At 49.5% G+C, this 25,210-nt stretch overlaps 7 protein-coding genes across 7 annotated transcripts; 3 read left to right on the top strand and 4 right to left on the bottom strand.

Moving 5' to 3' along the window:
• Nucleotides 1-8,915: 8,915 nt before the first annotated feature.
• FSUBG_10837 (SWR1-complex 4) lies at nt 8,916-10,796 on the bottom strand (the record flags this gene model as incomplete). The annotated part of the gene is made up of 1 exon (XM_036675456.1): nt 8,916-10,796. The coding sequence occupies one exon, from the start codon at nt 10,794-10,796 to the stop codon at nt 8,916-8,918; it is 1,881 nt and encodes a 626-aa protein (XP_036533664.1).
• A 560-nt stretch (nt 10,797-11,356) lies between these two features.
• Nucleotides 11,357-12,148, top strand: FSUBG_10836 (uncharacterized protein; the record flags this gene model as incomplete). The annotated part of the gene is made up of 3 exons (XM_036675455.1): nt 11,357-11,560; nt 11,635-11,940; nt 11,999-12,148. The coding sequence occupies 3 exons, from the start codon at nt 11,357-11,359 to the stop codon at nt 12,146-12,148; spliced, it is 660 nt and encodes a 219-aa protein (XP_036533663.1).
• A 1,064-nt stretch (nt 12,149-13,212) lies between these two features.
• On the bottom strand, nt 13,213-14,694 carry FSUBG_10835 (CK1 CK1 CK1-G kinase; the record flags this gene model as incomplete). Its single annotated transcript, XM_036675454.1, has 2 exons — nt 13,213-14,499; nt 14,566-14,694. The coding sequence occupies 2 exons, from the start codon at nt 14,692-14,694 to the stop codon at nt 13,213-13,215; spliced, it is 1,416 nt and encodes a 471-aa protein (XP_036533662.1).
• Nucleotides 14,695-19,089: 4,395 nt separating this feature from the next.
• FSUBG_10834 (potassium channel beta subunit) lies at nt 19,090-20,319 on the top strand (the record flags this gene model as incomplete). Its single annotated transcript, XM_036675453.1, has 4 exons — nt 19,090-19,213; nt 19,267-19,421; nt 19,490-19,690; nt 19,753-20,319. 4 exons carry the CDS (start codon nt 19,090-19,092, stop codon nt 20,317-20,319), a joined length of 1,047 nt encoding a protein of 348 aa, XP_036533661.1.
• Nucleotides 20,320-20,614: 295 nt separating this feature from the next.
• FSUBG_10833 (FMn-dependent 2-nitropropane dioxygenase) lies at nt 20,615-21,942 on the top strand (the record flags this gene model as incomplete). The annotated part of the gene is made up of 6 exons (XM_036675452.1): nt 20,615-20,738; nt 20,801-21,337; nt 21,392-21,420; nt 21,470-21,555; nt 21,607-21,786; nt 21,834-21,942. The coding sequence occupies 6 exons, from the start codon at nt 20,615-20,617 to the stop codon at nt 21,940-21,942; spliced, it is 1,065 nt and encodes a 354-aa protein (XP_036533660.1).
• Nucleotides 21,943-22,157: 215 nt separating this feature from the next.
• Nucleotides 22,158-22,714, bottom strand: FSUBG_10832 (peroxisomal POX18; the record flags this gene model as incomplete). Its single annotated transcript, XM_036675451.1, has 3 exons — nt 22,158-22,321; nt 22,387-22,587; nt 22,699-22,714. The coding sequence occupies 3 exons, from the start codon at nt 22,712-22,714 to the stop codon at nt 22,158-22,160; spliced, it is 381 nt and encodes a 126-aa protein (XP_036533659.1).
• A 781-nt stretch (nt 22,715-23,495) lies between these two features.
• On the bottom strand, nt 23,496-24,584 carry FSUBG_10831 (uncharacterized protein; the record flags this gene model as incomplete). The annotated part of the gene is made up of 2 exons (XM_036675450.1): nt 23,496-23,550; nt 23,611-24,584. 2 exons carry the CDS (start codon nt 24,582-24,584, stop codon nt 23,496-23,498), a joined length of 1,029 nt encoding a protein of 342 aa, XP_036533658.1.
• Nucleotides 24,585-25,210: the final 626 nt, after the last annotated feature.

Below are 25,210 nucleotides of genomic sequence, written 5' to 3'. Positions count from 1 at the left end.
AGCACAAGGGAACAAGTGAGTCGTAGGGGACGCCAAGAGGCCACACAGCCAAGCCTAGAAGCCTGCAAACTCAGAGCGGTTTCCCCAGAACGTGGAGATGAGGCGCAATTGAAGTCACTCCGGACGTTCCGCAGGTGGCCTTGAAAGCCGCGAAGCTGGGGGCTGAAGTCGCTGAACAATATGTAACTGACTGAAGTGCCTGTTGATTAATGACGATGGTGTCGCTGAGATCGGGACAGCAGAAGCAGACTGGGTAGCGCAGTGGCCTTGGGGAAAGCAGCAGGCTCAGACGAATGGGCTCAGTCAAATATCCACCAACACAAGTAAATCGATTAACAGCCAGTCAGTCCTTGGGGTTACAATTCTATGATCCAAAATTGAGGCCGTACTTGGCGGAGAGTAAGGTAATTTGTGATTGGGATTGAATGCCGCTGAGATTGCAAGTTAAAGAAGGTGAATCTGGGTAAGGTGATTTGATCCAGTGGTTGTAGAGAGAAGGCGAGATGAGACAGTAGCCAGACTGATTTCTCTTTCTAATTTGGGCTTGAGGCCGAGATTGAACTTGGCAGGTATAACCAAAGTAAAAGAGCGTGAATCAACGGAGTTAAGTTAGTGGCCTGAAAGCCTTTTCGACATGCGCGCTCGCAGATAAAAGATAGCTAAGGTAGAAAGCTTTGTCGCTCCAAGAGTATCCGTAGCGAAAAGTCGGGTGGTTGAGGTTTGGAAATGACGAGAGTCACGGCGCTTGGGGCGTCGGTAGGTTTTTGACGCGCGATTAACACTTGAAGAGCGTCTGTAATCGGCGAAGAAGAAAAAAGAACCTGGCTGGGGGTGTTCGTGGCGGGGAGCTCAGATCAGTCAGGCCTGGGCTGGCCTGGCTGGACGGGAGAGGAGGGAGTGAGGGAGGGGGGTCCTTGGAATTAGGTGGAGGGGAGGGGAGGGGAGGGGAGGGGAGGAGAAGTGACGAAGTAAAAAAAAAAAAGACTGAACAATGAAGGGGGAAGAGGAAGAGGAAAAGGAAGAGAAGGATCGAGATTAGAATGAGATCCAAGATGAAGTGAGGGTGTGGGAACCTGGGCAGGATATGATAGAGAGGGAGAAGTGCAGGGTCTCTAGAGTACATAAGAGGAGCCAGCAACACGAGGGGACGAAAGCTAGAATAGAAGCCAGGCTCAAGTCGAAGTCATGTCAAGTCAAGTCAAGTCAAGCTAAAGAGAGACGGCGGCAATGACAGGGACATTAAACGGTGACTGACAGTCTTGGAAGCATAGCCAGACAAGCAAGGGACAAACAGATAGAGAGATTCACTTTAGATTCGAGTAACACCAGAAGCCCAGATTTGTTTCATCTCGTGTTAGCCACATCGATCAACTAGTTCATCACTAATGGGGTAGAGAAGAGGGTAACAGGTCGCCTCTGTTGAATTGAGGTTATGTGAATTGAAGTGCAGTGAGGTAACTTGGGAGAGCCTTGTGGAGTTTGAGACTCGAAACAGAACTTTCGCTGTAGTTAATAAGAAAAAGCACAACATCCCACCTCGAATCCTCACACATCACCCTCACTAATTAGGGGGTGGATGAATCAGGAGACCGGGGGCCAGGGGGACCCTTGGACGTGGAAATGGACCCATGAAGAAGAGTGGAGGAGACGTGGGAGGGCAAGCTAAAGTTACAGTAGCCGGGGCGCGCGGTTGGTAGTAGTAGGTAGTACGTACTGTAGTATCCGTAGTAGTGTGTATATATGCATTGGATTGTTAGCCTTTTGGTGCCGGTGCATTGTGGCCTCGTGCTGCTGGACCGCTGGTGATTGATGGACTTTGTTGATGGTGGTCGTATAGGCAGGATAGATTCCAACAGCCACTTGAACTAAAAACTATGTACAGTATCCTCCACCCACGGGCTCATCAGTTGGCTACCCTACCTAGTGTTTACCGAATGAGTGGATGAAGCAGGTTTCCGTGCGTGGTTGCTTTCGATGCGACTAACATGATCTCTTGTATGGTGAGGATCCATTGACTGAACGCGACTGAGAGGCAGACAGCTACACAGTAGCACTTCTCATTTCTAGCCAACACATCATAAAACTCGTATCTACTAACAAAGCCATTCTTTAAAAATAAAGAAAACACTAATCTTTGATACTCCCTGGGTGCTTGAGTTTCCAACCCCAAGAGTCGAGGCGGCGTGGCGCTTCATCCGGCGTCACTCGCCTACTGGGTGCGGTCGGCATCGGGTACCTCGTCTATGAGACCTCAAGTACCTACAGCCCCAAAGGTACCTGCGCCGGAACTGCAGAGTACGGTAAAGTGCGTGCCCTGGTCAGTCTGCTCGCGGAGGGATGGCTCTGCTCGCCTCAAAGGGTCTGAGCAACCTCAACCTCATTCTCAACCTCGAATTCAGCCCGATACGCAATGCTATCCCCAATTCTGATCGGGCATATCACGTCACTACCCGGTCGAGGACGATCCTCCTGGCAAATCGATTAATGCCTCCTTCGCCCAGAATTAGATGGATGGATCCAAATGTTGGAAAACCATCGCCAGCCTTAACCCTGGGTGAGACAGACCCGTACAGTACTTTGTTTGTCTGTTCATCCATCCATTCATACATATCAACCAACACACACAAGTAAGGCTCTGAGTACGGAATCTATCCGCCCTCAAATACCACCGTGCTTTCTGATCAACTATTTGCACTTCCTGTTTCATTCTTCACTGCAACTGGTATTATCGCTTGCGTTGGCGTATCGCCTGCATGTACGGAGTATGCAGAGCGTTCAGCATTCTTAGAGTCCGCCCTTTCATTTCCATATCAACTCAACTCTCGCGCTGCACTCTTCTCGCATTATCGATCCTTCTGGCGCGCTCACACTTCACTGGGCGCTTTCCAACTGTCGCCATGGGTCGCGCGACTGGCAGGGTGACGACGGCGCCGCCCTCGACCGCCCAGAGACTAGAGTTGAGAGGTGACAAGGGCCGCCAACAGGCTCCTCTACGCTTAGTACGGTGTGTGTATAGCCAGACACCCTCGGGTGCGGATCAAGGACCGCACCGCGCGTTGCTCTGCCGCGGTCCTTCTTCAGGTTCGGCGGCTTTGAAAAGCGAACTTCGCAATATCGTACCTCAAGAATAGCATAAACACAAGCAATGCTGATTTGTTTAAGCGCATTAGACGAGATAAAGTCAAGAGCACATGGCACAGTTACATGTCCTTCGAATTTGAATCAACCCTTCTAAGAAATATATCCCAATTGTCTTCTAGAAAATGGCAATTTAGTAATTACCTTTCCTAGGGAGGTACATACATAGTTAGTTGTTGGTCGTTTCAACTATCTGAGTCATCTCGTCTATCTCACGCGCGACAACGATAGCACTCAGAAAGACTGTGCCGCGAGCACCCATCCACTGCCACTGCACATCAATCACCTGAATTTACGCCTCTTGGCATGACACTCCACCTCGCGATGTGCCTTTCACAAGCTTTTCTTCCCGCTTCATTATCACCATCACCACCCATTACACTGTCGGCGGCGCCGCCAAACCCCAGACCTTGGGTTCAAAACAAGGAGCACCATCCGCTGCCGGCCGATCTCTGACAGAAGCACTTCACCTCACCTCAAAAGGATACGCACGACTCGATAACAGCAGTCCAGTCAGATGCCCTCTTCGCGGCACCAGCCCCAAGCGTGTACAGTACCCGCACCAGGATCGCCCTTGGGGTAATACTCCCGGGTCCAATGGGCGACCCTTGTGTATCTCCAAAGAGATCAACTCCAGAGAGAAATAGGGAGGGATGCGAGCCTAGCAAGATAAAACTTCGTGTTGGACTCCTGTAATCCTGTAACTGACGCCAACCTAGTCGCGCGACTCTCCAAACAAGCCTAACCGAGCAAACTAGAGCTGCTGGCTGCCTTCCTAAATCCTTCGTGTCCACAGGAGCTGTCCTTTACTGCATATCATTGACCATCTTCTGATGTAATCTCGCTTTCTTGACGAGTTCTATCGTATCAGATATCTCTGAGTGCTATACTCCGTACCTTCGAGTACTCTTATTGGGAAAACAATGGAATCGCTGATGGAGCCATGTATGACACCTTACTACGGATAATGTTTGCATATTGCGCCTAGAGATTGATGAAGCATTCCCATTATTTTATTATTTACTTAGAATAATCTCAAGAGAATTCTTGTTGTCAAGCTTGGTACGATATTCTTTGTCTCTATCATGGTTGATTCTACTATGCTCTCACTAAAGCTAAACTACAGGCAATGCTCAAGGAGCACTTACAAGTTAAACTTTTGCGAACTTTTATCTATACATTTCCTACCTACCTAGTAGTACTTATGTGGTAGGAGGAACTGGCACCTGCTTTTCTCGTACAGTCTCAAACCGACGACGAACTGCCAACCTAACTGGGTAACAACGCTAATACTCTTGAAGTTAGCCTTGGAAACCTAACCTAACGGGCCCCTTCCTTGCGCTACGGTTGGGTGGAGAATATCGGCGCCCCGTTCGCTCTTGCCGCGGCACTGACAACCACACCAGATGCTACTCCACTTCTCGTCCAACTGAACTTCAGCTTCAATCCACTGTAAAAGTCAAGTTTGTCGCTACCTATACCACGGCTTTCCAGTCTCTTGAATCTATGAAGGGCTTGTTTGTCCTCTCTCTTGACCACTTTCGCCTGGCGAGAGATCAGAGAGACCTTACACATTACTGGACTTTGAACAACACCGGCTTCGAAAAGCGAACTGTGTCTCCCGAGCCAACCACAAATCTTTATCCTACCGTCCACCGCATGTCGGCGGATGTGGTGTCGGGACTGTGCGCCTCCTCGCCCCAAGGGCCAATGAGCAGCTTCTATCGGGAACCAGATCAGGGCATTTGCAAGGATGTGGCTGTCCAGGCACCTTAGGCGAGACAAAACCATTAACGCCGCGTCTAACACGCTAAGACCTGTCTCGTGCGGACAATCGCCGCCGTCCGCGGCTGCGCCAGGACTTAGCCCAGTCTTCAATCCACCGGACAGATGTTGGACACCCTCAAGCCCGTGTGAGCCGATTGATGCTTGGGAATGACATGCGCGAGCCAGACAGTCTATTGAGCTTTTTGTATGATATAATCTATTTACTGACGTGCAATAACAGCTCGAAATTACGTGTGTGTTATGGGATATGCCAGTATCATATCCCAGCTCGTTCCTGGCATGATTGAGGCTGGTCCTGCGTCTAGCTCAAATCACTTCTACAGTTGATACATTTGTGTGGGGAGGCAGGAGGTCACCCTTGTTTGGCGGCCTCATCCAACACTCATAACCCTATTCGATACTGGGGCCTTTCCTGAATGTCTAAGAGAGTTGTTCAGCTGGATCTTGCACGCCCGTATTCTGTCAGCGATGAGTGGCCATGCAACTTGATTCCGGCCCAACTGAAGCAGCACCAAAAATATCTTAAGCGCAAAAGGGCACCGGCATGCATCCCTCAAAACAGCCCATTCTTGGAAATCATCCTCAGTCTCAGCTGGTGAGCCAGCATGGGCCCTGGATTCTGTCACATTTCAATATCTGCGTGCCGTTACGGAGTAGTTGAGTTCGAATGCCTGGTCACATTTCACGTCATGGTTAACGGCATAACGCCCCAGACTAGAAGAATTTGATTGGCTCATCGATTGCCGATGTTCCTATTCTTGTCTTTCTTGCTCTCCGCCAGCAGAACATCATTGACCAACAATGCTAAACTCCCTGCCTGACCTTTCGGTGCATGCATCACGTTTCGCTTGGGGCCAGATCTAAACCAGTGCTTGCCACGCCTCAGTCTAGCTGCAGTATCTAACTCACCTATTGTGCGTTTTGACTCCTGTGCCGCCAATGACTAGGGACGCTATCAGCTATTCCTTGTTCACTGTGATGGAAACAAGCCGGCTCCTACCTGTGATTGGCTCATTATTGAAGACAAGGGGCTTGCCCGTCGTGACTAAAATTGTCACAGTAGCCAGCTAATGCCCCAAGGACGGAATGATGGAATTTTAGCGCCTCTATCTCCAAACCCATGGCCCAGCAGGTAATAGCCAGCTCTATATTACTGCACTCTGTCTGCTCGTAGGCACACCGCCGTATTGGTTGCGACCTCACAACGACGGTGCTACAATTTTCAAACCGCAGGCGCGGGGAAGCGGAGAGCTGATTCTGGCAGCGTATTTCACTCACCTGGTGGTCAGTTCATCCCGTTGACAAGGGGTTTTGGCAAACCTCGGACAATCAGCAAGGTGTTCATTCCAGGTCACATTTTCGCTAAGTTTCTCTCGTGATAAGAAATAGTGTCGAGATGGATTATCCAATCTGATCCGTGGGCAGCAGAGCAGGCCGGAGGTCCAGTGATTGATCAGCACGACAAGCCCAAAGAGCATTCATTGTATGGCAAAAATAACTTGGTCAGCGGGTCCGAATACTACCCTTGCGGGTAATATGCTCAACCTGTGACTGGAAAGATAGCACTGTTGGCGATCATTGCATGTTATACAGCATGCTCGCTCTTTTTATGCAACCAGCCCGGAACAAAGCGAGCACTGGGGCAATGTGGTTCTAAGGATGCCGAAGTGTAGTCGACTGCCGAGTTGCATCCCAGTCCATCAATCAACACTGACTGCCCAAGTAAGAGATTACTTCTGAGCTCGAGTCAAAATTTATGAAATCCAACCCTGGCTGTTGGTTTTCAAGATATCTCTCCGTTCTGTGCTTATGCGCTTCGTTGTTTTGGCACAAACGTCGTCGAGAGTACGGCCGGCGTCCGCGGAAGATGTGTAATTGAAGTAACTATCATGATCAAGCGTGGCGTGATTGTGTGTACACGTTGGAGCCAAGCCGCAAACAGTCAACGGCATACTACCAGTACGAGATCCCGGAAGACCAACAAGGCGAAGCCAACCCCTTCTTTCACACAATGCTTGGCCAAGTTTATGGATAGCCTTGGATGGTTTGTTAGCGATGGATTTGTTGGATGAGATGTGGCCTTGCATGATGCCTTATCTTGAAATATGCCACTCTGCCACTATTGTGCACCGAATACTGTCTTCTGCGTTGTCCTCTATAGCATCACGCCGCGGTGGCGCATATGAAGTGAGCTGCATGATGTTGGCCGCACTGCTGTTCTCGCCTCATATCCGAATGCATCGATATATCCCTGTTGGAAAGGCATGGAGAAAGGAGACAACATTCAGTAGGATGCCGAGGCCACCCTCACTCCAAGAAAACACATGGACTAATGCTGATCTCCTTGCCTGTTCTCTTTTGATACCTGGGCATGCTCCAGCGCCATAAGGAGTGTAGAGGCACGTATCCGTACGTCAGCCCTATAATACCTCTGAACTATATGTTCGAATTCCCTGGGTCTTCCGTACTTATCGGAGACCCTGTTTCCAGGACAGGCTGCACCACGAGGAACCGGCATATTGCAGCAGCCAATCATGTGTTGTGTAGATATATGCTCAAGACGTCACTCAAAGAGCCTCAACACCATGAAGCAAGTCATGAACCATTTAATATATCCCGACAAGTAAACTTCTAATTATACAACAATTGTTTCATCTAAAAATATACCAACAGTGATTCTATGCCGACTCTACGTGCTCAGTGTCCAATAATGCTTCATACGTCCACAGCTAGGTAGCCGCCAGCTAAGCGCCGGCCTTGCGTCGCAGCCTATCTTGCAGCTTTCCAGAACCACCAATATCTTGGCGCTTAACAAGGGTCAATCTAATCTTAGATCAGATATTTTGATGCGCATCATCATACCTGCATGTTGGGATGCCACGAGTCGAGTCTATTCTTGGATCATAGACGCCGACCACAACATGCAGCATGCAGCATGCAAGTATGTATAATACTGGGCGTCTCGCTCGAGATGACTTCATCTTTCGCAAGCGCTGGCCCTTGTTCGACGAGGCTCCTGTGATCTAGAGGCCATGCACACTCTCCTTTTCAGGAGACACACCCCATCACCACCACCATCATCGTCGTCTACTTGTCTCCGGCGCCAAAGAACCAGGTTGCAGAGGAGCGGCAGCACTATCTCAGTCGATCTAAGCCACTCGATTGGCGCTTCTGGGCCCGTTTAGGCAAGTCGAGGGTCGACAGTAAGCAAGTCGTATGTAAGTCATGCCGGCCCGAGGCATTGGATTGCCTACACGCCCTGGTCGTTCATGTAGTCTATCGTATCTGCTCTAGGGGTCGTCTTTTACCAGGAACACGGGTCGCTTTCCAGGAAGCTGGAGTTATAATTATAGGAGCATGTTGCTAAATTAGGATGCAGCCTCACTGTAGCCGCCGATGAGCTGCATGTTCTTCAAAGCAACCTCATCCTTACTGTTTGTTTATCATGCTTCCTAGCGCCCATTCTGTCCCTCACGATATGCTTTTATGGCGCGGATCCCTGGCCGTTTCAAGTCCGTCCTTTGAAGGGGCACTTGTTTGCAAACACAATGTGCAGATGCAATATCATTCCTCCCCCACGTGGTCGAGACGGCCATGTGCCCACACCCCAGGTTCTTCCTCAAAAGATGCACGTCTGGACTAAGGGTTATGCAGTGTCTTGAACGATCACACAGCTTAGCTCCACAGGCGGCACTCCTCCGCAGCAAAGATATGTTGAAGGGATGGTTTGTATAACGCCCTGGCGTCTAGACATCTCTCACTTCAGGTACACATCCAAAATCAGGTGCAACCCGGTCTCGCTGGAGCCCTTGTCCATGGTTAGGCATATCTCGAACCAACAACTACCGGCCCTGGCAGATCTAGCCATCAGGTTGGTGCAGAGATGCCTGTGTTCCTGCAGGAACGTTACCTGCAGCCAGTCGCGTGCAGTAAGTCACTGGCGCGTAGAGCCATGTACCGTGGTACTTCGAGGATACATGTACACTGCCCTACTTCTTCTGTCTTTTATTGCTCTTGTCGCTGACACTACTCAAAACACTGGCACTTCTCTTGTGCGCGGCACCGCTGCTACCAGGACGCCCGTTCTTGTCGTTTTCATTGAGCAGTTCTGTTTCCTTGCTCGAAGCGTCCGAGGCCTCAATAGTAGGGGCTGTCGTTTCGGAGGTATCCTTGTTTGCATCTCCAGGTGCAGATGTGGCGTCCCCATCTGCTTTCTCGGCGGTCGCCCTAGTAGCAGCTCCTGCCTCTGGGTTGTTGCCAGTCCCTGCATCCTGGTCTGCTTTGTCCTTTTCGACCGTGGAGTCAGATTCAGGGGGGGCCATAGTCTTTTCCCGTTCAGCTTTTTTGGCCTGTTCAACTTTGATCTCGGCATCAAGCTTGTCCGATACCTTGCGGGCATCAAGCAGACTATTGACAGCCGCAAGGAGCTGTTCGTACTGATGTGTCGTAGCCGCGGTGGGCATGGCAAGTTTGTTAGGCACATCCAGTTCGTTGAGAACATTTGTGATGCGATTCTGTTGTTGATTAGACTTGTGTGAGAACAACTTATTGATTCTCTCGGTTCGGAAAGTCGGTCCAGAACCCAATCGATCATGATGTGTCACACCGTACAATAGCTCCTCCTGTGTCGAAAGCTTACGGCGCTCCTGTTGTTGCTGTTGCTGACCCTTTTTGTTGTTCGCAGCTGTCGGTGTAGCGGCAGGTCCAGTAGAATCACGAGGCCCTGTGGATGCAGCTGTGCTTTCCCGCCTCCCAGCTTCTTGCGCTGCGGCGGCGGCGGTAGCGGCGGTAGATGCAGCAGCCGCTGTTTGCGGTGGCGCGGTGCCAGAAGGGCTGGTACCATCGCCAGGCATCAACGACTTGCGCTTCTTGGACTTGTCGGCGGTCATTAGGTTTTGAAGAAGGTTCTGCAAGCCAGCAGACGATTTGAAGGCATTAATATCAGTGTCCGCCCGAGGATAATCGAGGCGATTATACAACTCGCGACGCTCTTCGTTAAACCGCTCACTACGTGCCAGAATACGCTTAATCTCCAGCAAGAGCGATTCCTCTTCACGAGCTTCTTCGCGCGACCGGGTCAAGGCGTTGAGCGCAAACTCCTTTCTTAACTTCTCTTGCTGTGGATTGAAATGTGCCATGAGTTCATGCAGAGAGAATTCAGGCTGCGTCATGTACTGCACAGGCTTTTGCGCCGCCATCATCTTCGAAGCGACTTCGTAGTATCTTGCTTTGAGGTCTTCCAGAGAACGTGGCCGTGTTGCTGGAACGATGGCCTTGCTCTCATCACCGTCGGCATCAGCCTCTCCGTTCGTCGCGGGGGGGTTCCATTCGTAGCGGTCCCAAATCAGTGGCCACCGAAGGTCAAAGTCGCGCGCCAACTCGAGCAAGTAATCCGTTTCCTCCTTGCTCCAGTCATTGTGTTGTAATGACTGCTGGTACTGACCTTCGCTATACTGCGGGACTGAAACCTGGACGTTGTATTTTGCAAACGCAGAGTCCTCCGTTCCATCTCTGAATAGTTGTGGCTGTTCTCCTTGACTCGTTTGTTCTGGTGATACGTCGCTACCATCTTCCTTCTCATCCTTCCTCCTCCAGTGTCGCAAAGTGAAATCTGAATCGGTACGCGCCGAGTTTTTGAACGATCGCATCTCCCATCTCGCTGCAGGTTTGCGACTTGCAAAGCGCCGCTTCTTGAAATGTGTAACTTCAGGGACAATAGCAATGGGGTTGTCGCCCCCAAGATTGTGTACCTCACGAGCCAAACCTTTCAAGTTTGGCCTTGGTGCAGCAATCTTTTGCTTCTTGCTCGTCCTCAGACCTGATACGCCATCACCCAGGTTTAGCACATCGCGAACGTCAGAAGAGGTCATCTTGCAGTTTTGTCGTGGAGACAGGTTGTCGGAAAGAAAGAAGGACAAGTATAACTAGTCCAATGATCCGTTAAAGTCGAGCTTCCATCACCAAGGTCATCAAATTCAAGCACAGGGTCCACTCCTAACAACAGTTTATCGGACCGTATTTCGTTTATTGATGCTTTTCGTTGAGATCGAACCGCTGGTGTTGGTTGACGCGTCTGAAAAATTTGGTGTTGACATGAATTAATTCGGAGCACGGAGTAACGGCTGGGGATCTACATGGTGGGATGCACCGTGCCCAGAATCGGAATCTGGGATGGGTTGCGTTATCAGCACGTGACAGTGCTAGATCACCCCCTGGCCCAAAGCCGATCATTGAACGTGGCAGCTTCGCGGGCGCCAACGTCGAAGCCAGAGCCAAAGGGGAGAACAGCTGCAACAACTTCAAGCATTGGGCTTTGTCACGTTATCAGATCGTTCTTTGTTCCTATCAGCGACACTTTTCTTCAAGTACCTACCAATAAACCGACCCGTGGAAGTTCCCCAAGGACATCGGTCCTGTAGCTGTCACCATCATGAAATTCCTACTTCCTCTCCTGTCGCTCAGCGCTGCTGCGAATGCGCTGCACTTCTTCATCGACGGCACAACCCCCAGATGTTTTTACGAAGAGTTGCCCAAGGATACCCTTGTCGTTGGACATTACACTGCTGAGGAGTGGGATGACCGAGTATCAGCTTGGGTAAAGCATGACGGTATCAGCATCTATATCAACGTCGACGTATGTTCTTCTTGGACAGCTGCCCACAAGCGTATTGCACCGTCTCTCGGACTTTTACTAAGATTAGCTCACAGGAAATATTCGACAACGATCACCGTGTCGTTTCTCAGCGAGGCGCTGCTTCTGGCCGCTTTACCTTCTCCGCCGCCGATGCTGGCGACCACAAGATCTGCTTCACCCCTTCGTCCAGCTCTGGCCGCACTTCGTGGCTCTCCGCCAAGAACCCCAATGGCGGCATCAAGTTGACTCTCGACTTGGTCATTGGTGAGACCAACCAAATCGAGAGCAGCGATAAGGGAAAGATCCAGGATATCACATCACGTGTCAAGGACCTCAACGCTCGTCTTGCTGATATCCGCAGAGAACAAGTATTCCAGCGTGTATGTGCCACCGTAAACATGTTTTAAGGAGAGCAGAAAACTGACTATGTGTACATAGGAACGAGAGGCCGAGTTCCGAGATCAATCCGAGTCTACAAACGCCCGCGTCATTCGATGGATCATTATCCAGCTCATCGTGCTTGGCATCACCTGCACCTGGCAGCTTTCCCACCTTCGATCATTCTTCATCAAGCAGAAGCTCACCTAGAGTGATTGGTCGATGTTTTTTTTTACGAGTTGAGTCTTAGGCTTCAGTAGTCCAGAAAGAGTCAATATGTTGTTTATTGGGTTGGGTGTCGATGGATTGCGTACCAGAAAAGGATTTAAGAGATCGTGGGCATTCAAGGCACAACGGGGAGGTCATCTTTTAATGAACATGGCTGTGTAATGTTACATGCACATGATGATGTTTATTGTATCGTTTACTCAAATGCATACTTGAAAAGGTGGGACTGAGGACTGTGATAAAGATGGCGACGCCTTTTTTCTTTTCCCATTATAAAATTGCCAAAAGAACGAGAACTCCTTATAGTGCTCTATCTTCGTTTCACAACAAATCACCAAGCCTGTAAACCTCAAACTCATCCCCACGCTAGCTGATCTCTCCATCTACACCAGGCAAGACTGGGTGCCATCAGGCACACCGATGATGGCTTTCGTCTCGTGAGCGATTACACAAAGTTATTATGGACAGCGTCATAAGAAAAAAGAGAAGAAACAACCCAAACAAACCCAAAAAATGCTGCCCTGCACCGTCTCCTTGCGCCTTGCTGCGCTGCGCTGAAGATTAAACGTGGTTTTAGTATATTTCGTAATGGTTAGTCAGACAAGAGAAAGGAGTGCCCTCCGCCGTAGTCCCAAACGAGATCTGCTTCCGCTCCAAGGGGTCTCATGCAAGTATATCGACTGCCAAGAACGGTTCGTAGGCGGCCAAAGGGCTCTATAATACCGAGAGGATGGGTCCGTGTTCGAAAACAGCGCGCTTCTGAAGGTGGCCAAGATGCACGGGCGAAAGCCCTGGACTTCGTTTGTGACTCGAACCAACTCGGTCGAAGTAAGCTCTACTGTGCCTAGGCATCCATCTACCACCTCATCCATCTATAAACTGGACTGGGCTTCAATCGGGCATTTCAACCATCAACCACGACCCGGTTCTGAATAAATCGGGCAATCCTCTGGAACCGGAGTCTGTCGACATAATACAGATCCTGATGCACAACGCCGCAACAATGAACAAACAAAGAAAATTCTTAGCTGTATACCAGAGTACGCTTAACCACAGCATAGGGTCTTCATCAACTTCTGGAAACCACTGGGCTGAGGATTGGCCTGCTGGCCGCTAGCCTGGGCGGCCTGGGTCGCCTGGCCTTGCTGGGACGTCCTCGGCGGCTGAGGCAGATTCTGGGCACTGTTCTGGAACTGAGCCTGGGTCGAGCCAGTGGGTGTGGCCATGTCCCGAAGACCCCCAACCCCGCTCCCCCTCTGCGCTGACAAGGCGCCGGGGGCGCTTGGCCGATCTCTCTGCTTGCCCATCTGCTTGATCGGAGACGGAGGAGGGGGTTGCGCGGCGTTTAAACGGCCGACAGTAAGGTTTTGTGCTTGTTGGTGAGAGGTGGTATTCCCGGGACGGTGGCCGCTGTGCAGCTCCATCTGGGAGGGGCCAGGCCGCACGTTGGGGTTGTGGAGGTACGCGCCGCTGTGGTTCTTCGAATCCCATCCCTTTCCCGAATCCTTCGAAATCTTCATCCAGTCATACTCGCCATCCTCAACCTCGCCAGTGTTCTTGAGAGCCTGTGTGAAGAGCTCCCGGAGGTAATCGTAGTCAGGAGTATCTTCGAACCCAAGATTTCGGACATACGTCAAATACTTGGAGAATTCCTCGGGAAAACCCTCACACAGATCCTTGATAGCAGTTGTCTGCTTCTTCTCGCCAATCTTCTCATATTTCTGCTTGTTGGTGGCCGCCTTCAATCCCTGCCAAGGAAGACCACCTCGAAGGAAGTACAAGAAGACATGACCAAGAGCTTCGAGATCGTCTCGGCGGGACTGCTCACGGCCAAGATGGGTGTTGATACTCATGTATCGTGCAGTTCCAGAAAGGGACTTTCGCTCGCGGTATGGGATATGTTGCTTCGTCTTCGGGTCACGGTACTGCTTGGCCATGCCGAAGTCAACCACATGGATCACGCTGGAGGCTTTGGTGCCAGGGCGGCCAATGAGGAAATTGTCGGGCTTGATATCGCGGTAAATGAGATTCTTCTCGTGGATGGTCTGAACCCTCGAAAGCATTTGCTTGGCAACCATGACAACCGTCTTGATGGAGAACCTTCGGCCACAGTGATCAAAAAGATCCTCAAGGGAAGGACCGAGCAAGTCGATCACAAGAATGTTGTGAAGACCCTCCTGGCCGAAGTAGTAGACATTTGGAATACCAGCTGAATCTGTATTAGCACATTCGAACTGCTTTGTTTGGGAACGGGTCATCTCACGGCAGCCCACAAGGATCTTATAAGTCCGGTACTCATCTCGCAATTGGGGGGCATCACTCTTGCGAGGTTCCTAATGAAATGTCAGAAAAGCCAACAATATGGCAGCGCAGAAACACTGGGCTACTGCTATACTAACAAATTTGATAGCGACTTGTTGATTGTTGAGTAAATTGGTGCCTTCGAAAATAACACCAAAAGATCCCTCTCCAATCTTCTTGCCAACTCGGTAGTGAACACCGACCACGTTGGATGATGACGAAGCCATTTAGGCGGCGAAGGCGGTCAGGGGACCACCGTTGCGATATCGAAACAGATGCCGGAGGGTCGGTCGTTTGGATAAGGGCGTAACTCGTGCTCAAAGTCGAGAGGGGTGCAATAAAACGATGCCTGAGAAAGTGCGCGAGGCAGCGGTTAGTTTTGATGAAAATGATGATGGCGATGCAGCGTGCACGCGAGTGTATGAAGAAGGAAAAGAAACAGAAGCTGTGGCGCTGGACGACTGAAGGATGAGGCGATGAATTGACCAAGTTAGGCTGTCCTGTTGGCATAGTACCGGGATGTTGATTGGAGGCGCGGTAAAATAGACACCTCCAGTCCAAGGGCACAGCCGCCAACCGCAGTAGAAGCCCCTAAAGCCGCCGCCAAGAAGATTCTATTTTAGACGCAATGTATAAGAAATGAGGCGACGCGGTAATCAAGCGTTGCATACTCTCCTAGTATGCTGACAGAGTTGGAATGCAACGGTTTTGCCAGAAAGAATTGGCAAAGTGCTGCAACCAAACCCGATATCCACGGCTCGGGAGCTGTCTCCTTGTCGGAGGGACCACAACAACGCTGAACAGACCACCTCCAGTATATCGAAGTCAAAATCAAATTGACTCACCTCAATTAAAAGAAGAGATGCCAAAAAAGAATAGAATCAGGCAGCTCGGAGGCAATCGATTCGAGTCGAAAAGAAAGGCGGTCGAAGGGGAAAGCCCCAAGAGAGATCGAGGGCGACGTCGGTAACGTTGATGGGGAGATCAAGTTTGGGAAAGGGGAAAGAGAAGCAAGAGATGGGACTGGGACGGGGAGAGAGTAGAAGCACCTGCTGCCCCCGGGCCCCAAGCGCAGACCGGGGCTGACCTGAGCCAACGAGAAGCCCAGGCCATCCAATCCAACGCCAGGCCAGGCTAGCCCAGGCACCTCACCTCAAAGAAATCAGCGACAACTCCACTGCTGGGAACCCCCGGCCCCCAGCCACAGGCATGGAAACGCTACAGAAACAAGCGAAGGGGCCTGAAAGCATACGCCAACCAGGAGTCGACAATCAATTTGGCTGCCAGCCCCGACTTCCAGAGGGTCTAGGCCAGACCAAGACCAGCCGGATTCAGTAGGTAAGGAGTGTCCGTTGTTTATAATTACCTTACCTACCTACCAAGACTCAAAGTTCAGCACTGTGAGCATCCTATGGGCATTCAGAACTCATAGATCATGGGGTAGAATATGTAGATGTTATCCTTGAACTCTTTGACAGTAGGTACTGAAAAACACTGTGCAAGGCTTGATTTAGGAGTTGTCTAAATCAAGTCGAGTTTAGATTCTCTCTCAACCCTTCCCGTGAGTCTCTCTTGCAGCTCTACTTAGTTCCCTTCCCTTGAGTCAATGGTATTGTTTCACTCTCAAGCATGAAAAAGCAACGAGTCGCAGGTCAAGAGATAATAGGCATGAATAGTTTATTGCCAGCGACGCCTTGAAGACATCACCTGCACAACGCCAATGGGAATGGCACGCAGCCGTCGACGTCAAGTTGTCGGTGAGTAGTTGGTCAAGCTCAAACGTCTTCACTTCAGTAGCAGATGCTTCGATGAGGCTTTGATAGAGATGTCTTGAGGACTGGTCACCGAGTCATTTACACCGTCCGCTATGGCAACAACAAATGCCTTGCGGATGTGATCTCATCACGACATTCGTCCCGTACAACTCCCTACCGCTCCGGGCGTCCGTCTGTGCTCTTACAGCAGAATGAATGAAAGGACTTGACTCGGCGCTGGCCACTAGACAGTGGAGTACTCGGGATGCCCCAACGGCAGAGCCGGGGTACAAAACTCTACCTTAGTCCAAGGGCAATTTCCCAGCCTCTGGTTAGGTACTGCCTGGTACCGTCATCTGGTCTGTGATTTTATCGACATGGGTTTTGATGTTGAGATTCAAGGTTCTTGTCGGCGAGAAACTGCTTCTGGCCTTTGTCACTCGAGACCCTGCAGCCGGTCAATACATAAACCAAGTCCAATTTGGAGCATGGTCAGATAGCAAATAGATCGACGACTTGTGCATGGGGAGCTTGTGCATCCTTGTGTACATATAACAAAAGGCAATACTCCTCGTTGCATCGCATCAACAAAATGCCGCGCTTCTACTAATGCCTTGACCGCAAGATCCGACATCCTCGACTATGGCGCCTAGTGGATATCAAGGTTCAAGCTTCGGAAGTGGTCGTTCGTTTGAGATTCTTCTCTCCTGCTATTACAGTCCAGTCTAGCGACTCATTCAACCGTTCTCCCTGCCAAAGGGTATCGCTAGTGTACATTTTGAAGAAAAGCATGCATCCACGACGGGACGCAACAAGCCACACCAAGAGTTCAGACGTTGCTAGCGCCCGTCCATCACTGGACTGACCCATGCCACTTGGCTCATGGTGGAATAGTTCCGTTGCCCATCCATCCGGCCCAAATTCCAATCTTTATTTTCAGTCTTATTGTGCCTCACTTCATTTATCGTATACGAAGCAATAGACTCTGTATAAAATATATTTTTGGGGTGCTCTGGGCATTTATTTCACCGTGTGATTCTCGAGCAAGGTCTCATTCGTGAGATTAAATATCCAGTAAGTCACCACAAAATCCATAATGCAAGTTTGCTAAGCTACCTTACCCCAGTCCCAACAGAGCAGCTGGCCAGAAGAGAGATACCATATGTACATATCTTGACCAGGGGTCCCCGCTAGGAGCGCCTCTAATTCTTCCCTTGTTATGCCCTGTCGGCCTACCCTCGTCAACTCGGATCTCAACCTCCCTTTTCTCCTGTGTAGTCTGTCAGCTGTATCCGTAAATTGGCAGGTTCCTTACGAGTCAACACTCGCCACAGTTGCCAGCACACAATCGCTGCACACGTAAATCTTTGCCACACCGAGCTCATTCAACGACCCTTGGGAAGCTCAGTCGAGTGAATTATGTTCTAGTTACAACAGCTTTACGTGAAACTTCAGTATCAATGCCCTCTTCGTTGCCATGACTTGTGATTTCAACTAACCAAAAACTCTTGCTATACTCCGTACTTGGGCAATGATGGCATGCTACATACATCCTGACTAGCCCGTTCGCCAGCTTGCGGACCGCAATATGAACCACATCGTGTTACGTGCCTGAAGCTTGGGTTCGCCTCTTGAAGCCGTTGCCTGGTCAGTGTCACGACGTCAGTAGGTACTTCATGCCTATATTAGTTTGAATGCCAAACTGGGTCCTAAGCATGGTGTTGGCATTCCACTCAGAATGCAGAACCTGGGTTTTGACATTAGAAAACCTCGTCATAAGTGATATTCCCTGTTTCCAGCGATCTAATCATTGTCTTCTTCTCTCTGCGAGAAACAGGCGTGTCACTCGTCACTCGGAGATTTGGTTTCCTCTTCCCTGCGAAATCTCCGAAATGCCAACCTAGCGCTAACAAGACATGTATAAATTCGGATTGGTCCAATTAGAAGCTAGATGTTCGTTCTCGTTCGTACTTCCAGTTCAAGATCGGCCAATGGTAATCTGGAATATGGTAAATTCATTCTTCTTGCCAGCACAACGATTTACCTGATCTCCGTGGCCACTTTAGGAGTGCTTGAGGCATTTGTATGCCATAAACTGTATCATTTCTCTCGTTGATCACTCTCATCGAATCGAAACATGACCATGGATGTGACACCACTATACTCGGTTCGTAGTATTGCCGAGACAATCCATGAAGTTGAGTTGGACTTCCTTAACTTGTCGTGTAAGAGCTGGGTTTCGCGAAATAACATCTGGTCTGGCATCAGATTCTAGACCCCGTATCTCGGATGTGATAAACTCCGTTCTGTGCCAATGCCCAAGCCACTAGGTCAGTTTTCAGCTACCAATACATTAGTAGCAAAGGATGCCTACCTATTGTTATTGTGATAATGGGACGTATTTTAGTAGTATAGGGTAACTGGGGTGTGTGCTGGTTGATTAGTATGAAATAACGGCGACGTCTAACGTTTTGAGGAGCCAGTATATGTATTGTCAAAAGGAAGAAATCATCCATCAGTGGTATCAATGGTTGGGGAGATGCTGTGTCTGTGTTGTTTGTTTGTTGTTGCATGCTTCGAGGTATTGGCTCCAACTCTATGAGATTGAGTTCACAATCAACCATCACGAAGAAATCATACCTGGGTAGTAGAGGTTACCCCGCGTAAGACAGCTGTCAGAAATAGGCAGGACAGTCGGCAGTATCGATCTACCTAAAAGGGTTGTAGCTTGATTACTGATGGCATGACAAAAAGCTCTAAATCCCGCCAAAGACGCAAGGTGAGCTTGCTCTGACACAGAAAACTGCAGCACTATCACTATATACCACAATCAATCCCCCCCTCTAGAGCCCAACTATCAAGTTAGTCATGGCAATGGCTAAGCCAGAAGACATTCCCGAGATGGAGTACCGCTTCCTGGGCCGCTCAGGTCTTCAGGTGTCTGCAATATCTCTCGGAGGATGGCTGACATACGGTGGCCACATTGATAAAGGTTGGTTTTGAAAGGGACAGACTCAAGGAGATATTGACTGACTAGCTCTACAGAACGTACCTTTGAGTGCATGAAGGCCGCCTATGACTGCGGTGTCAATTTCTTTGACTGTGCCGAAGAATACTCCAATGGTGAATCCGAGATTGTCATGGGCGAGGCTATCAAGAAGTTCGGCTGGAAACGAAATGATCTGGTAGTCTCTACTAAGGTAACCCACCATACTTTTGCCATATATGCATGGCTCATCATGTAATGATACTAAGAAATCCCGTGTAGCTTTACTGGGGAGGAGCGTTTGGAGACAACCCCGTCAACAACAAGGGACTTTCGAGAAAGCACATCGTCGAGGGGATTAACGGTGCTCTCAAGCGGTTGGATCTCGAGTATGTCGATCTCATTTACGCGCACAGGCCTGATCGTCGAACGCCCATGGAAGAGATCGTTCGTGCGTTCAATCACATTATAGATCAAGGAAAGGTAAATCCGACCGTTTCACCTGTGATGGCTGGCTATATCACACGAGCTGACTTGTCTGACAGGCGTTCTATTGGGGAACTTCGATGTGGAATGCCGATGAGATCGCACAGGCGTGGCGATATGCAGACAAACTGGGTCTGATAGGCCCAATTATGGAGCAACCTGCCTATAACATGCTGGATCGAGTCAAGGTAGAGCAGGAATATACCCACTTGTATCGTGAAGTTGGCCTTGGTCTGACTGTATTCTCACCCATGCGCCAAGGTATCCTCTCTGGAAAATACAGTGACGGCATTCCTGGTGACTCTCGCTTCGCCAACGACGAGATCAAGTGGGTTAACGGTTTCTGGAAGCAAACAGGGAAGGATACCTGGACGGCTATTATTGAGCAGGTCAACCAACTGAAGCCTATTGCGGACAGACTTGGGTTCAAACAGAGTCAACTCGCCTTGGCTTGGGTACTAAGCAATAAGAATGTCAGCTCTGCTATAACGGGCGCCAGCAGTCCGGAGCAGGTGTACGAGAACGTCAGAGCTGTGGCTGCTGCCAAAAAGTTGACTCCGGAGATTTTGGAGGAGATTGATGTGATTCTTAACAACAAACCACCTGAGGTTATAGAGCGGTTTTAAATAGCTCGACTTGGCCATGGTGGTAATAAACCCGACGGCCGTACTCACAAATTGGAACATATTATTGCCTATAAGAAATGATTAAATCCTAGCCGAGTCTAACTATCTATGTATGTATATAACGGCAGAGAGATCGAACAATATCAACTCACGGCATCTGACAAATCAGCGTCAGCCGAGGTTACATCTCGGTTCTCTGCAAAGGATGACTTGCAGCTGGACCGCTCCATGCCCATAACCCAATTGTCATCAAATATCTCAGCTCGAGTTTACAGCACTATATCGGATTATCGAAATGAGCTCTGCACAGCTTCTCAACCGTTTCCCTTGGGCGAAGAGTCCTCTCATCAGCAATGCGCCCATGCTCGGCATTGCTACACCTCTCATGGCGGCTGAGGTTACAAAAGCTGGCGGCCTTGGTATTCTCACTCCAACATACGTGATTCATACCATTCTGAGCTGGCCTGACATTCAACGACAGGATTTCTCCCCTCGTTGGCATACATTGAACCAAACTCGGAGCACATCAATAGACTTATTGGCCATTTTGATGAAGTCCGCGAACTTCTCGAAACCGATCAACCCTCTGATGGGCCACTCCGTGTTGGGGCTAGCTTCATAACCAGTCATAGTTCCTTGAGCTACTTTGAGGAGACGGCTCTGCCTCTTATAGCTAAGTATCGCCCTGCGGCAATATGGTTGTTTGCTCCAGATGGAGACCTTATGCCTCATAGCAGGATAATCCCTAGCCTCAAGGCTCTGGGTCATCCTCCGATTGTGTTTGTCCAGGTTGGCAATGTTGCTGCAGCGCGAGAGGCAGTCCAAGACGGTGCGGATGTGCTCGTGACTCAGGGTGTAGATGCCGGAGGCCACCAGTTTCGTCAAGGATCTGGCATTGTGAGCTTGGTACCTGAAGTTAGAGATATGCTGGATAGAGAGTTTCCTGACCGATCAATAAGCATCGTGGCTGCAGGAGGTATTGCTGATGGGCGAGGTGTTGCTGGTGCTTTGGCTCTGGGTGAGTACCATTAGTTGACACCATGGTTTGCAAAGACAGACTGATGAGATATAGGTGCCGAGGGTGTTGTTATGGGAACAAAGGTAAGTGAGAGCTGGAACGGTTCGTGTTGCCTATTAGACTAACTTGCAGTTCACTATCGCGCCCGAATCAAACTATCCTGATATACGAAAGAAGAAAGTCCTTGAGGCTGTGGATGGGGGCGTGTCAACTTTCAAGTATGGCTAAGCCCTGCCCTAGAGAGTGAGCTGATGATTGATATGATTCAGGTCCACGTTCAACGACAGAATAGTCAACAGTCCTCTTTGGGGGCCCCTCTACGACGGACGTGCCATTGTTGGCCCTGTCCATGAGAAGTTCCTCGCGGGAGCAAGCCTGGAAGAATGTCAACGGAGCCTCAAAGAGGATTACCCAGAGGAGGAGGCTCGCTATCTCGTTAATACCTGGGCGTGAGTAGTCCGTGCCTTGCAAATTGTGCTTAAACTAACATGAGCAGCGGAACTGGTGTTGGGCTTATCAACCAGGTCCAACCTACAGGAGAGATTGTTCGTGAAGTACGCGAACAGGCTCTGCGTGAGCTTCAAAGAGCGATCGGCTTCGTTTAGTACAGGGACTGTGAAGGAGATATTTCCCGTTGAGCCACGTAGACAATTGAGAGCAAATGAGTTGTCTCACTGTATAAAATGATAAATTGGCATTGACGCAAATACTCCTCTATACGTTCGCATCCAGTTGGTACGGAGCGATTGGTGACAAGCAGGTTGATATCATACAAAAAGAAACAAAAATGCTATCCAGACGTCAGAAAAGCACGCTTCAACTACAGCTTGGCTTTGTCCTGAGCCTTCTTAAGCACAGGGTCAAGCTTGGTCGCCTTCATAACGTTGCCCTTAATCTTGAGCTTGCCGCCCATGAAGAGACGCTGAGCGTTGGCCTTGCCAGCTACGAGCTTGCCAAAGTTCTCCTCGGAGAGGATGAGTGTGACTGGAGGCATCTTGGTCAGTCATGTATGTTCCGAGTGCGCCGGGCGCGTCAGAGTCGCGACGTACCATCAGGCTTTGCGCCGGTGCCAGTTCCGACCTTGCCGGTTTCCTTGAGGTCGATGTGCCAGCTGGCCTCATCACCGCTCGCGTTCTTGAGGGTGAAGGCGTAGACGCCGTTGCCCTGCTTGATGGCATCCTTGCGATCGGCATCACTGGCGTTGATAGCCGCTTGGATGGCGTCGAAGGCGGCTGAGGCGGGGAACTTGTCTGTGGCTGGCAGTCAGCCTCCCGTGATCTTGAAGGCGAGGAACTGGGGAAGAGAGAGCAGCTTGTGTTGCTGGAGCGCTGATCTTGATGGGGTGGCTTGTCCTGACGTACCGTTCTTGAGAGACATGGCTGCGATTAAATTAAAGGGTTGGATAGATTTACAGGAGATTGACGTATGAAAAGGATAGAGAAAAGCGAGGAAATCGTGGGGGAATCGACCGAGGTTTTTAAATGCGACAGATAGTCGTGGATGGATTTGAAGTTGCAGAGAATCCGGGGGCGCGCTGCAACGTTAAGTGATATTGCATGTGATGTGAACCTCGGCGGATCTGCCATGAGATCATCCACATGTCTTCTCCCCCACAAACTGCTTCACACAATCGGTTTAGACTTAGTACCTAACACGCGGGGGTAGCTCCGAAACACTCAATGGCCGAGTCAGTCATCGGCAGAAGGTGACCACGTGCTTTTTCCATTGATCAACTAACTTACCTAGTAGTTACCTATAGTACTTATGTTACAACCGATCAACTCGGAACCTAGACTCCATCTGTGGCTCAAATACATACGTGCGTGGGTTATGAGGCTGACAGCCTGACATGGACGGAATCCAAGGTCAGCTTATTATGACATGCTTTTCAGAAGGAAACTTGGAATCCATATACTACACACAGATCTATCTAGTCCTTTTCCCTATACGCTATGGGCGTATTGTCGACTTGGCTACTAACCTACCAGCCAAGATACTGAATGTCAGTGGTTCTTAACTAAGTCGTTCCAAATAGCTGGGACGGCTCACTCGAAATTGTATGATTAAGAAGTTTACATTTACAAGCGAGAGTATCAATTGACTGCTCACTTTTGTCTTCTGTATTGTTCCTATCTATATTCATATGCTACATTACATCTTATAGTTGCCATTCAGGCACGCCAAAATCTCTATGCTGAGGCCAATTGTCTGGTCTGGTTCCAGTGTTAGTCGTGTTTAGTAAAGACGGACGCATACTTATGAGATACACATACCTAGTCAGGAACAACACTGCCATACGTCGTCTCCTTTCATCGATATCGTCAGAGGCTGTCAAACGCAGCCAGTCGCCGAGCCACCCCCGCAACTCAGTCTCGCTTTTCCCAAGTGTGTCAATGCCTCGTTCTGCGCATGCAATTCTGAGTTCCTCGTAGTGCAGTCCCATAGGTCCACCATCCTCGACGATATTTCTGTCATCACCCTCTAGGTACGCCATACGATATCGTCCCTTGGCCTGCCACATGCCTGGTGGCAGGAAGCCTAGGCGATCCCAGATTGCACCGCTCAGATGCAAGCTCTTGAGGACGTGAGACCGAGCAACTGCCTGGGTGACGCGCGGGCTAAGGACACCGTGAGGATGTCTCGCTTCCAACTCATCGAAAGCAGCCTTGCGACGTTGCTCAGCCTTTTCAAGCGCCGTGAATATCTGTGTCGGTATCCTGCAAGGGTACGGCACTACACTGTCGACGTAGGCTACAACCAGAACAGTGAATTCCCCAATGACAATCAACATAAGCCCGAACAGAGGAAGTCTGATCATATCATGTCGTACCCTCCAGAGTAGAACCCAGTCTGCTCTGGAAAAAGTCCTTGGGACGTAGTGCGGCTTAAATATCGAGGGCCGGTCATCGACTGGCGTTCGCTGAAGCTTCTCGCGGAGGAGACGTCGGCTGGTCCAGACATTTTTTATGCCCCCTTTGTAGAATTTTAGATATCCCTTTCCCAGCTCGAAGTAGTATTTTATCGGCGATTCAAAGTCTCGGCGTCGAGGCAGCGTCAGCGGTGGTGGTCGCGTGACATCGGGGGGGTTGACCAGCGGATTCAAGCTCTTTGGACCGTCATTGTGGATGGGACGTGATGGTATTCGTAGCAAAGCTGGCGATGATGCAAAGGAGATGGTCGCCAAGAGTGGCCAATGGCGTATGTTCTGACTGCGCCCACAGAGTCGCCATGTTACTCGAGAGCTCATGGTCAAGGAGTTTATGGTTGAGACAAGTCTATGCTGGGGATGGGCCCTGGAGCGGCCAAGAGTCGGAATTCTAAAATGCACTGCGTCATTGGCCAGGCTGTTGTTTGACGTCGGCGAATTTGGCTTTCTTCCCTTATTGGGTCCGATCGATTTTCAGGAACCATCATCATAAAAGACAATCCGCCTGCAATTTTTCATTGGCCAGCCTAAGTTGGGAATAGCAATTTTGTCATGGTATTGTATAGACTTCATTTGGCTCTTGTCCCCTATGTCTTTGCCTTTTAAATTACGTCCCATTGTGCCATGATCGCAGCTTGTGTGTATTTCAATCCATAGACAACCTAAATACTATACATCTTTAACTAAATATAATTTTCTTAGCATAGTAATTTAAGTTTATAAGTTAGCCTTAAAAGGTATATTTAAGTATCTTTAAAGTTTAGTATAATTTAAATATTAATTACTTTTTAAGAAGTAAAGCTTTATTATATTAATATTTTTTTATTAAAACTACTATTAAAACTATTATTTATTGCCTTTATATTAGTTATTATTTTTTAAGGTAAATATACTTAGTTAGATAAATTTATTTAATTAACTATAACTTCTTTTTACCTACTAAAAGA

Source organism: Fusarium subglutinans (assembly GCF_013396075.1).
Source record: "Fusarium subglutinans strain NRRL 66333 chromosome Unknown NRRL66333_c0000193, whole genome shotgun sequence".
Classification (NCBI taxonomy): Eukaryota; Fungi; Ascomycota; class Sordariomycetes; order Hypocreales; family Nectriaceae; genus Fusarium; species Fusarium subglutinans.
The sequence above is the reverse complement of the archived record's forward strand: the minus strand, read 5'-3'. Positions and strand labels throughout refer to the sequence as shown.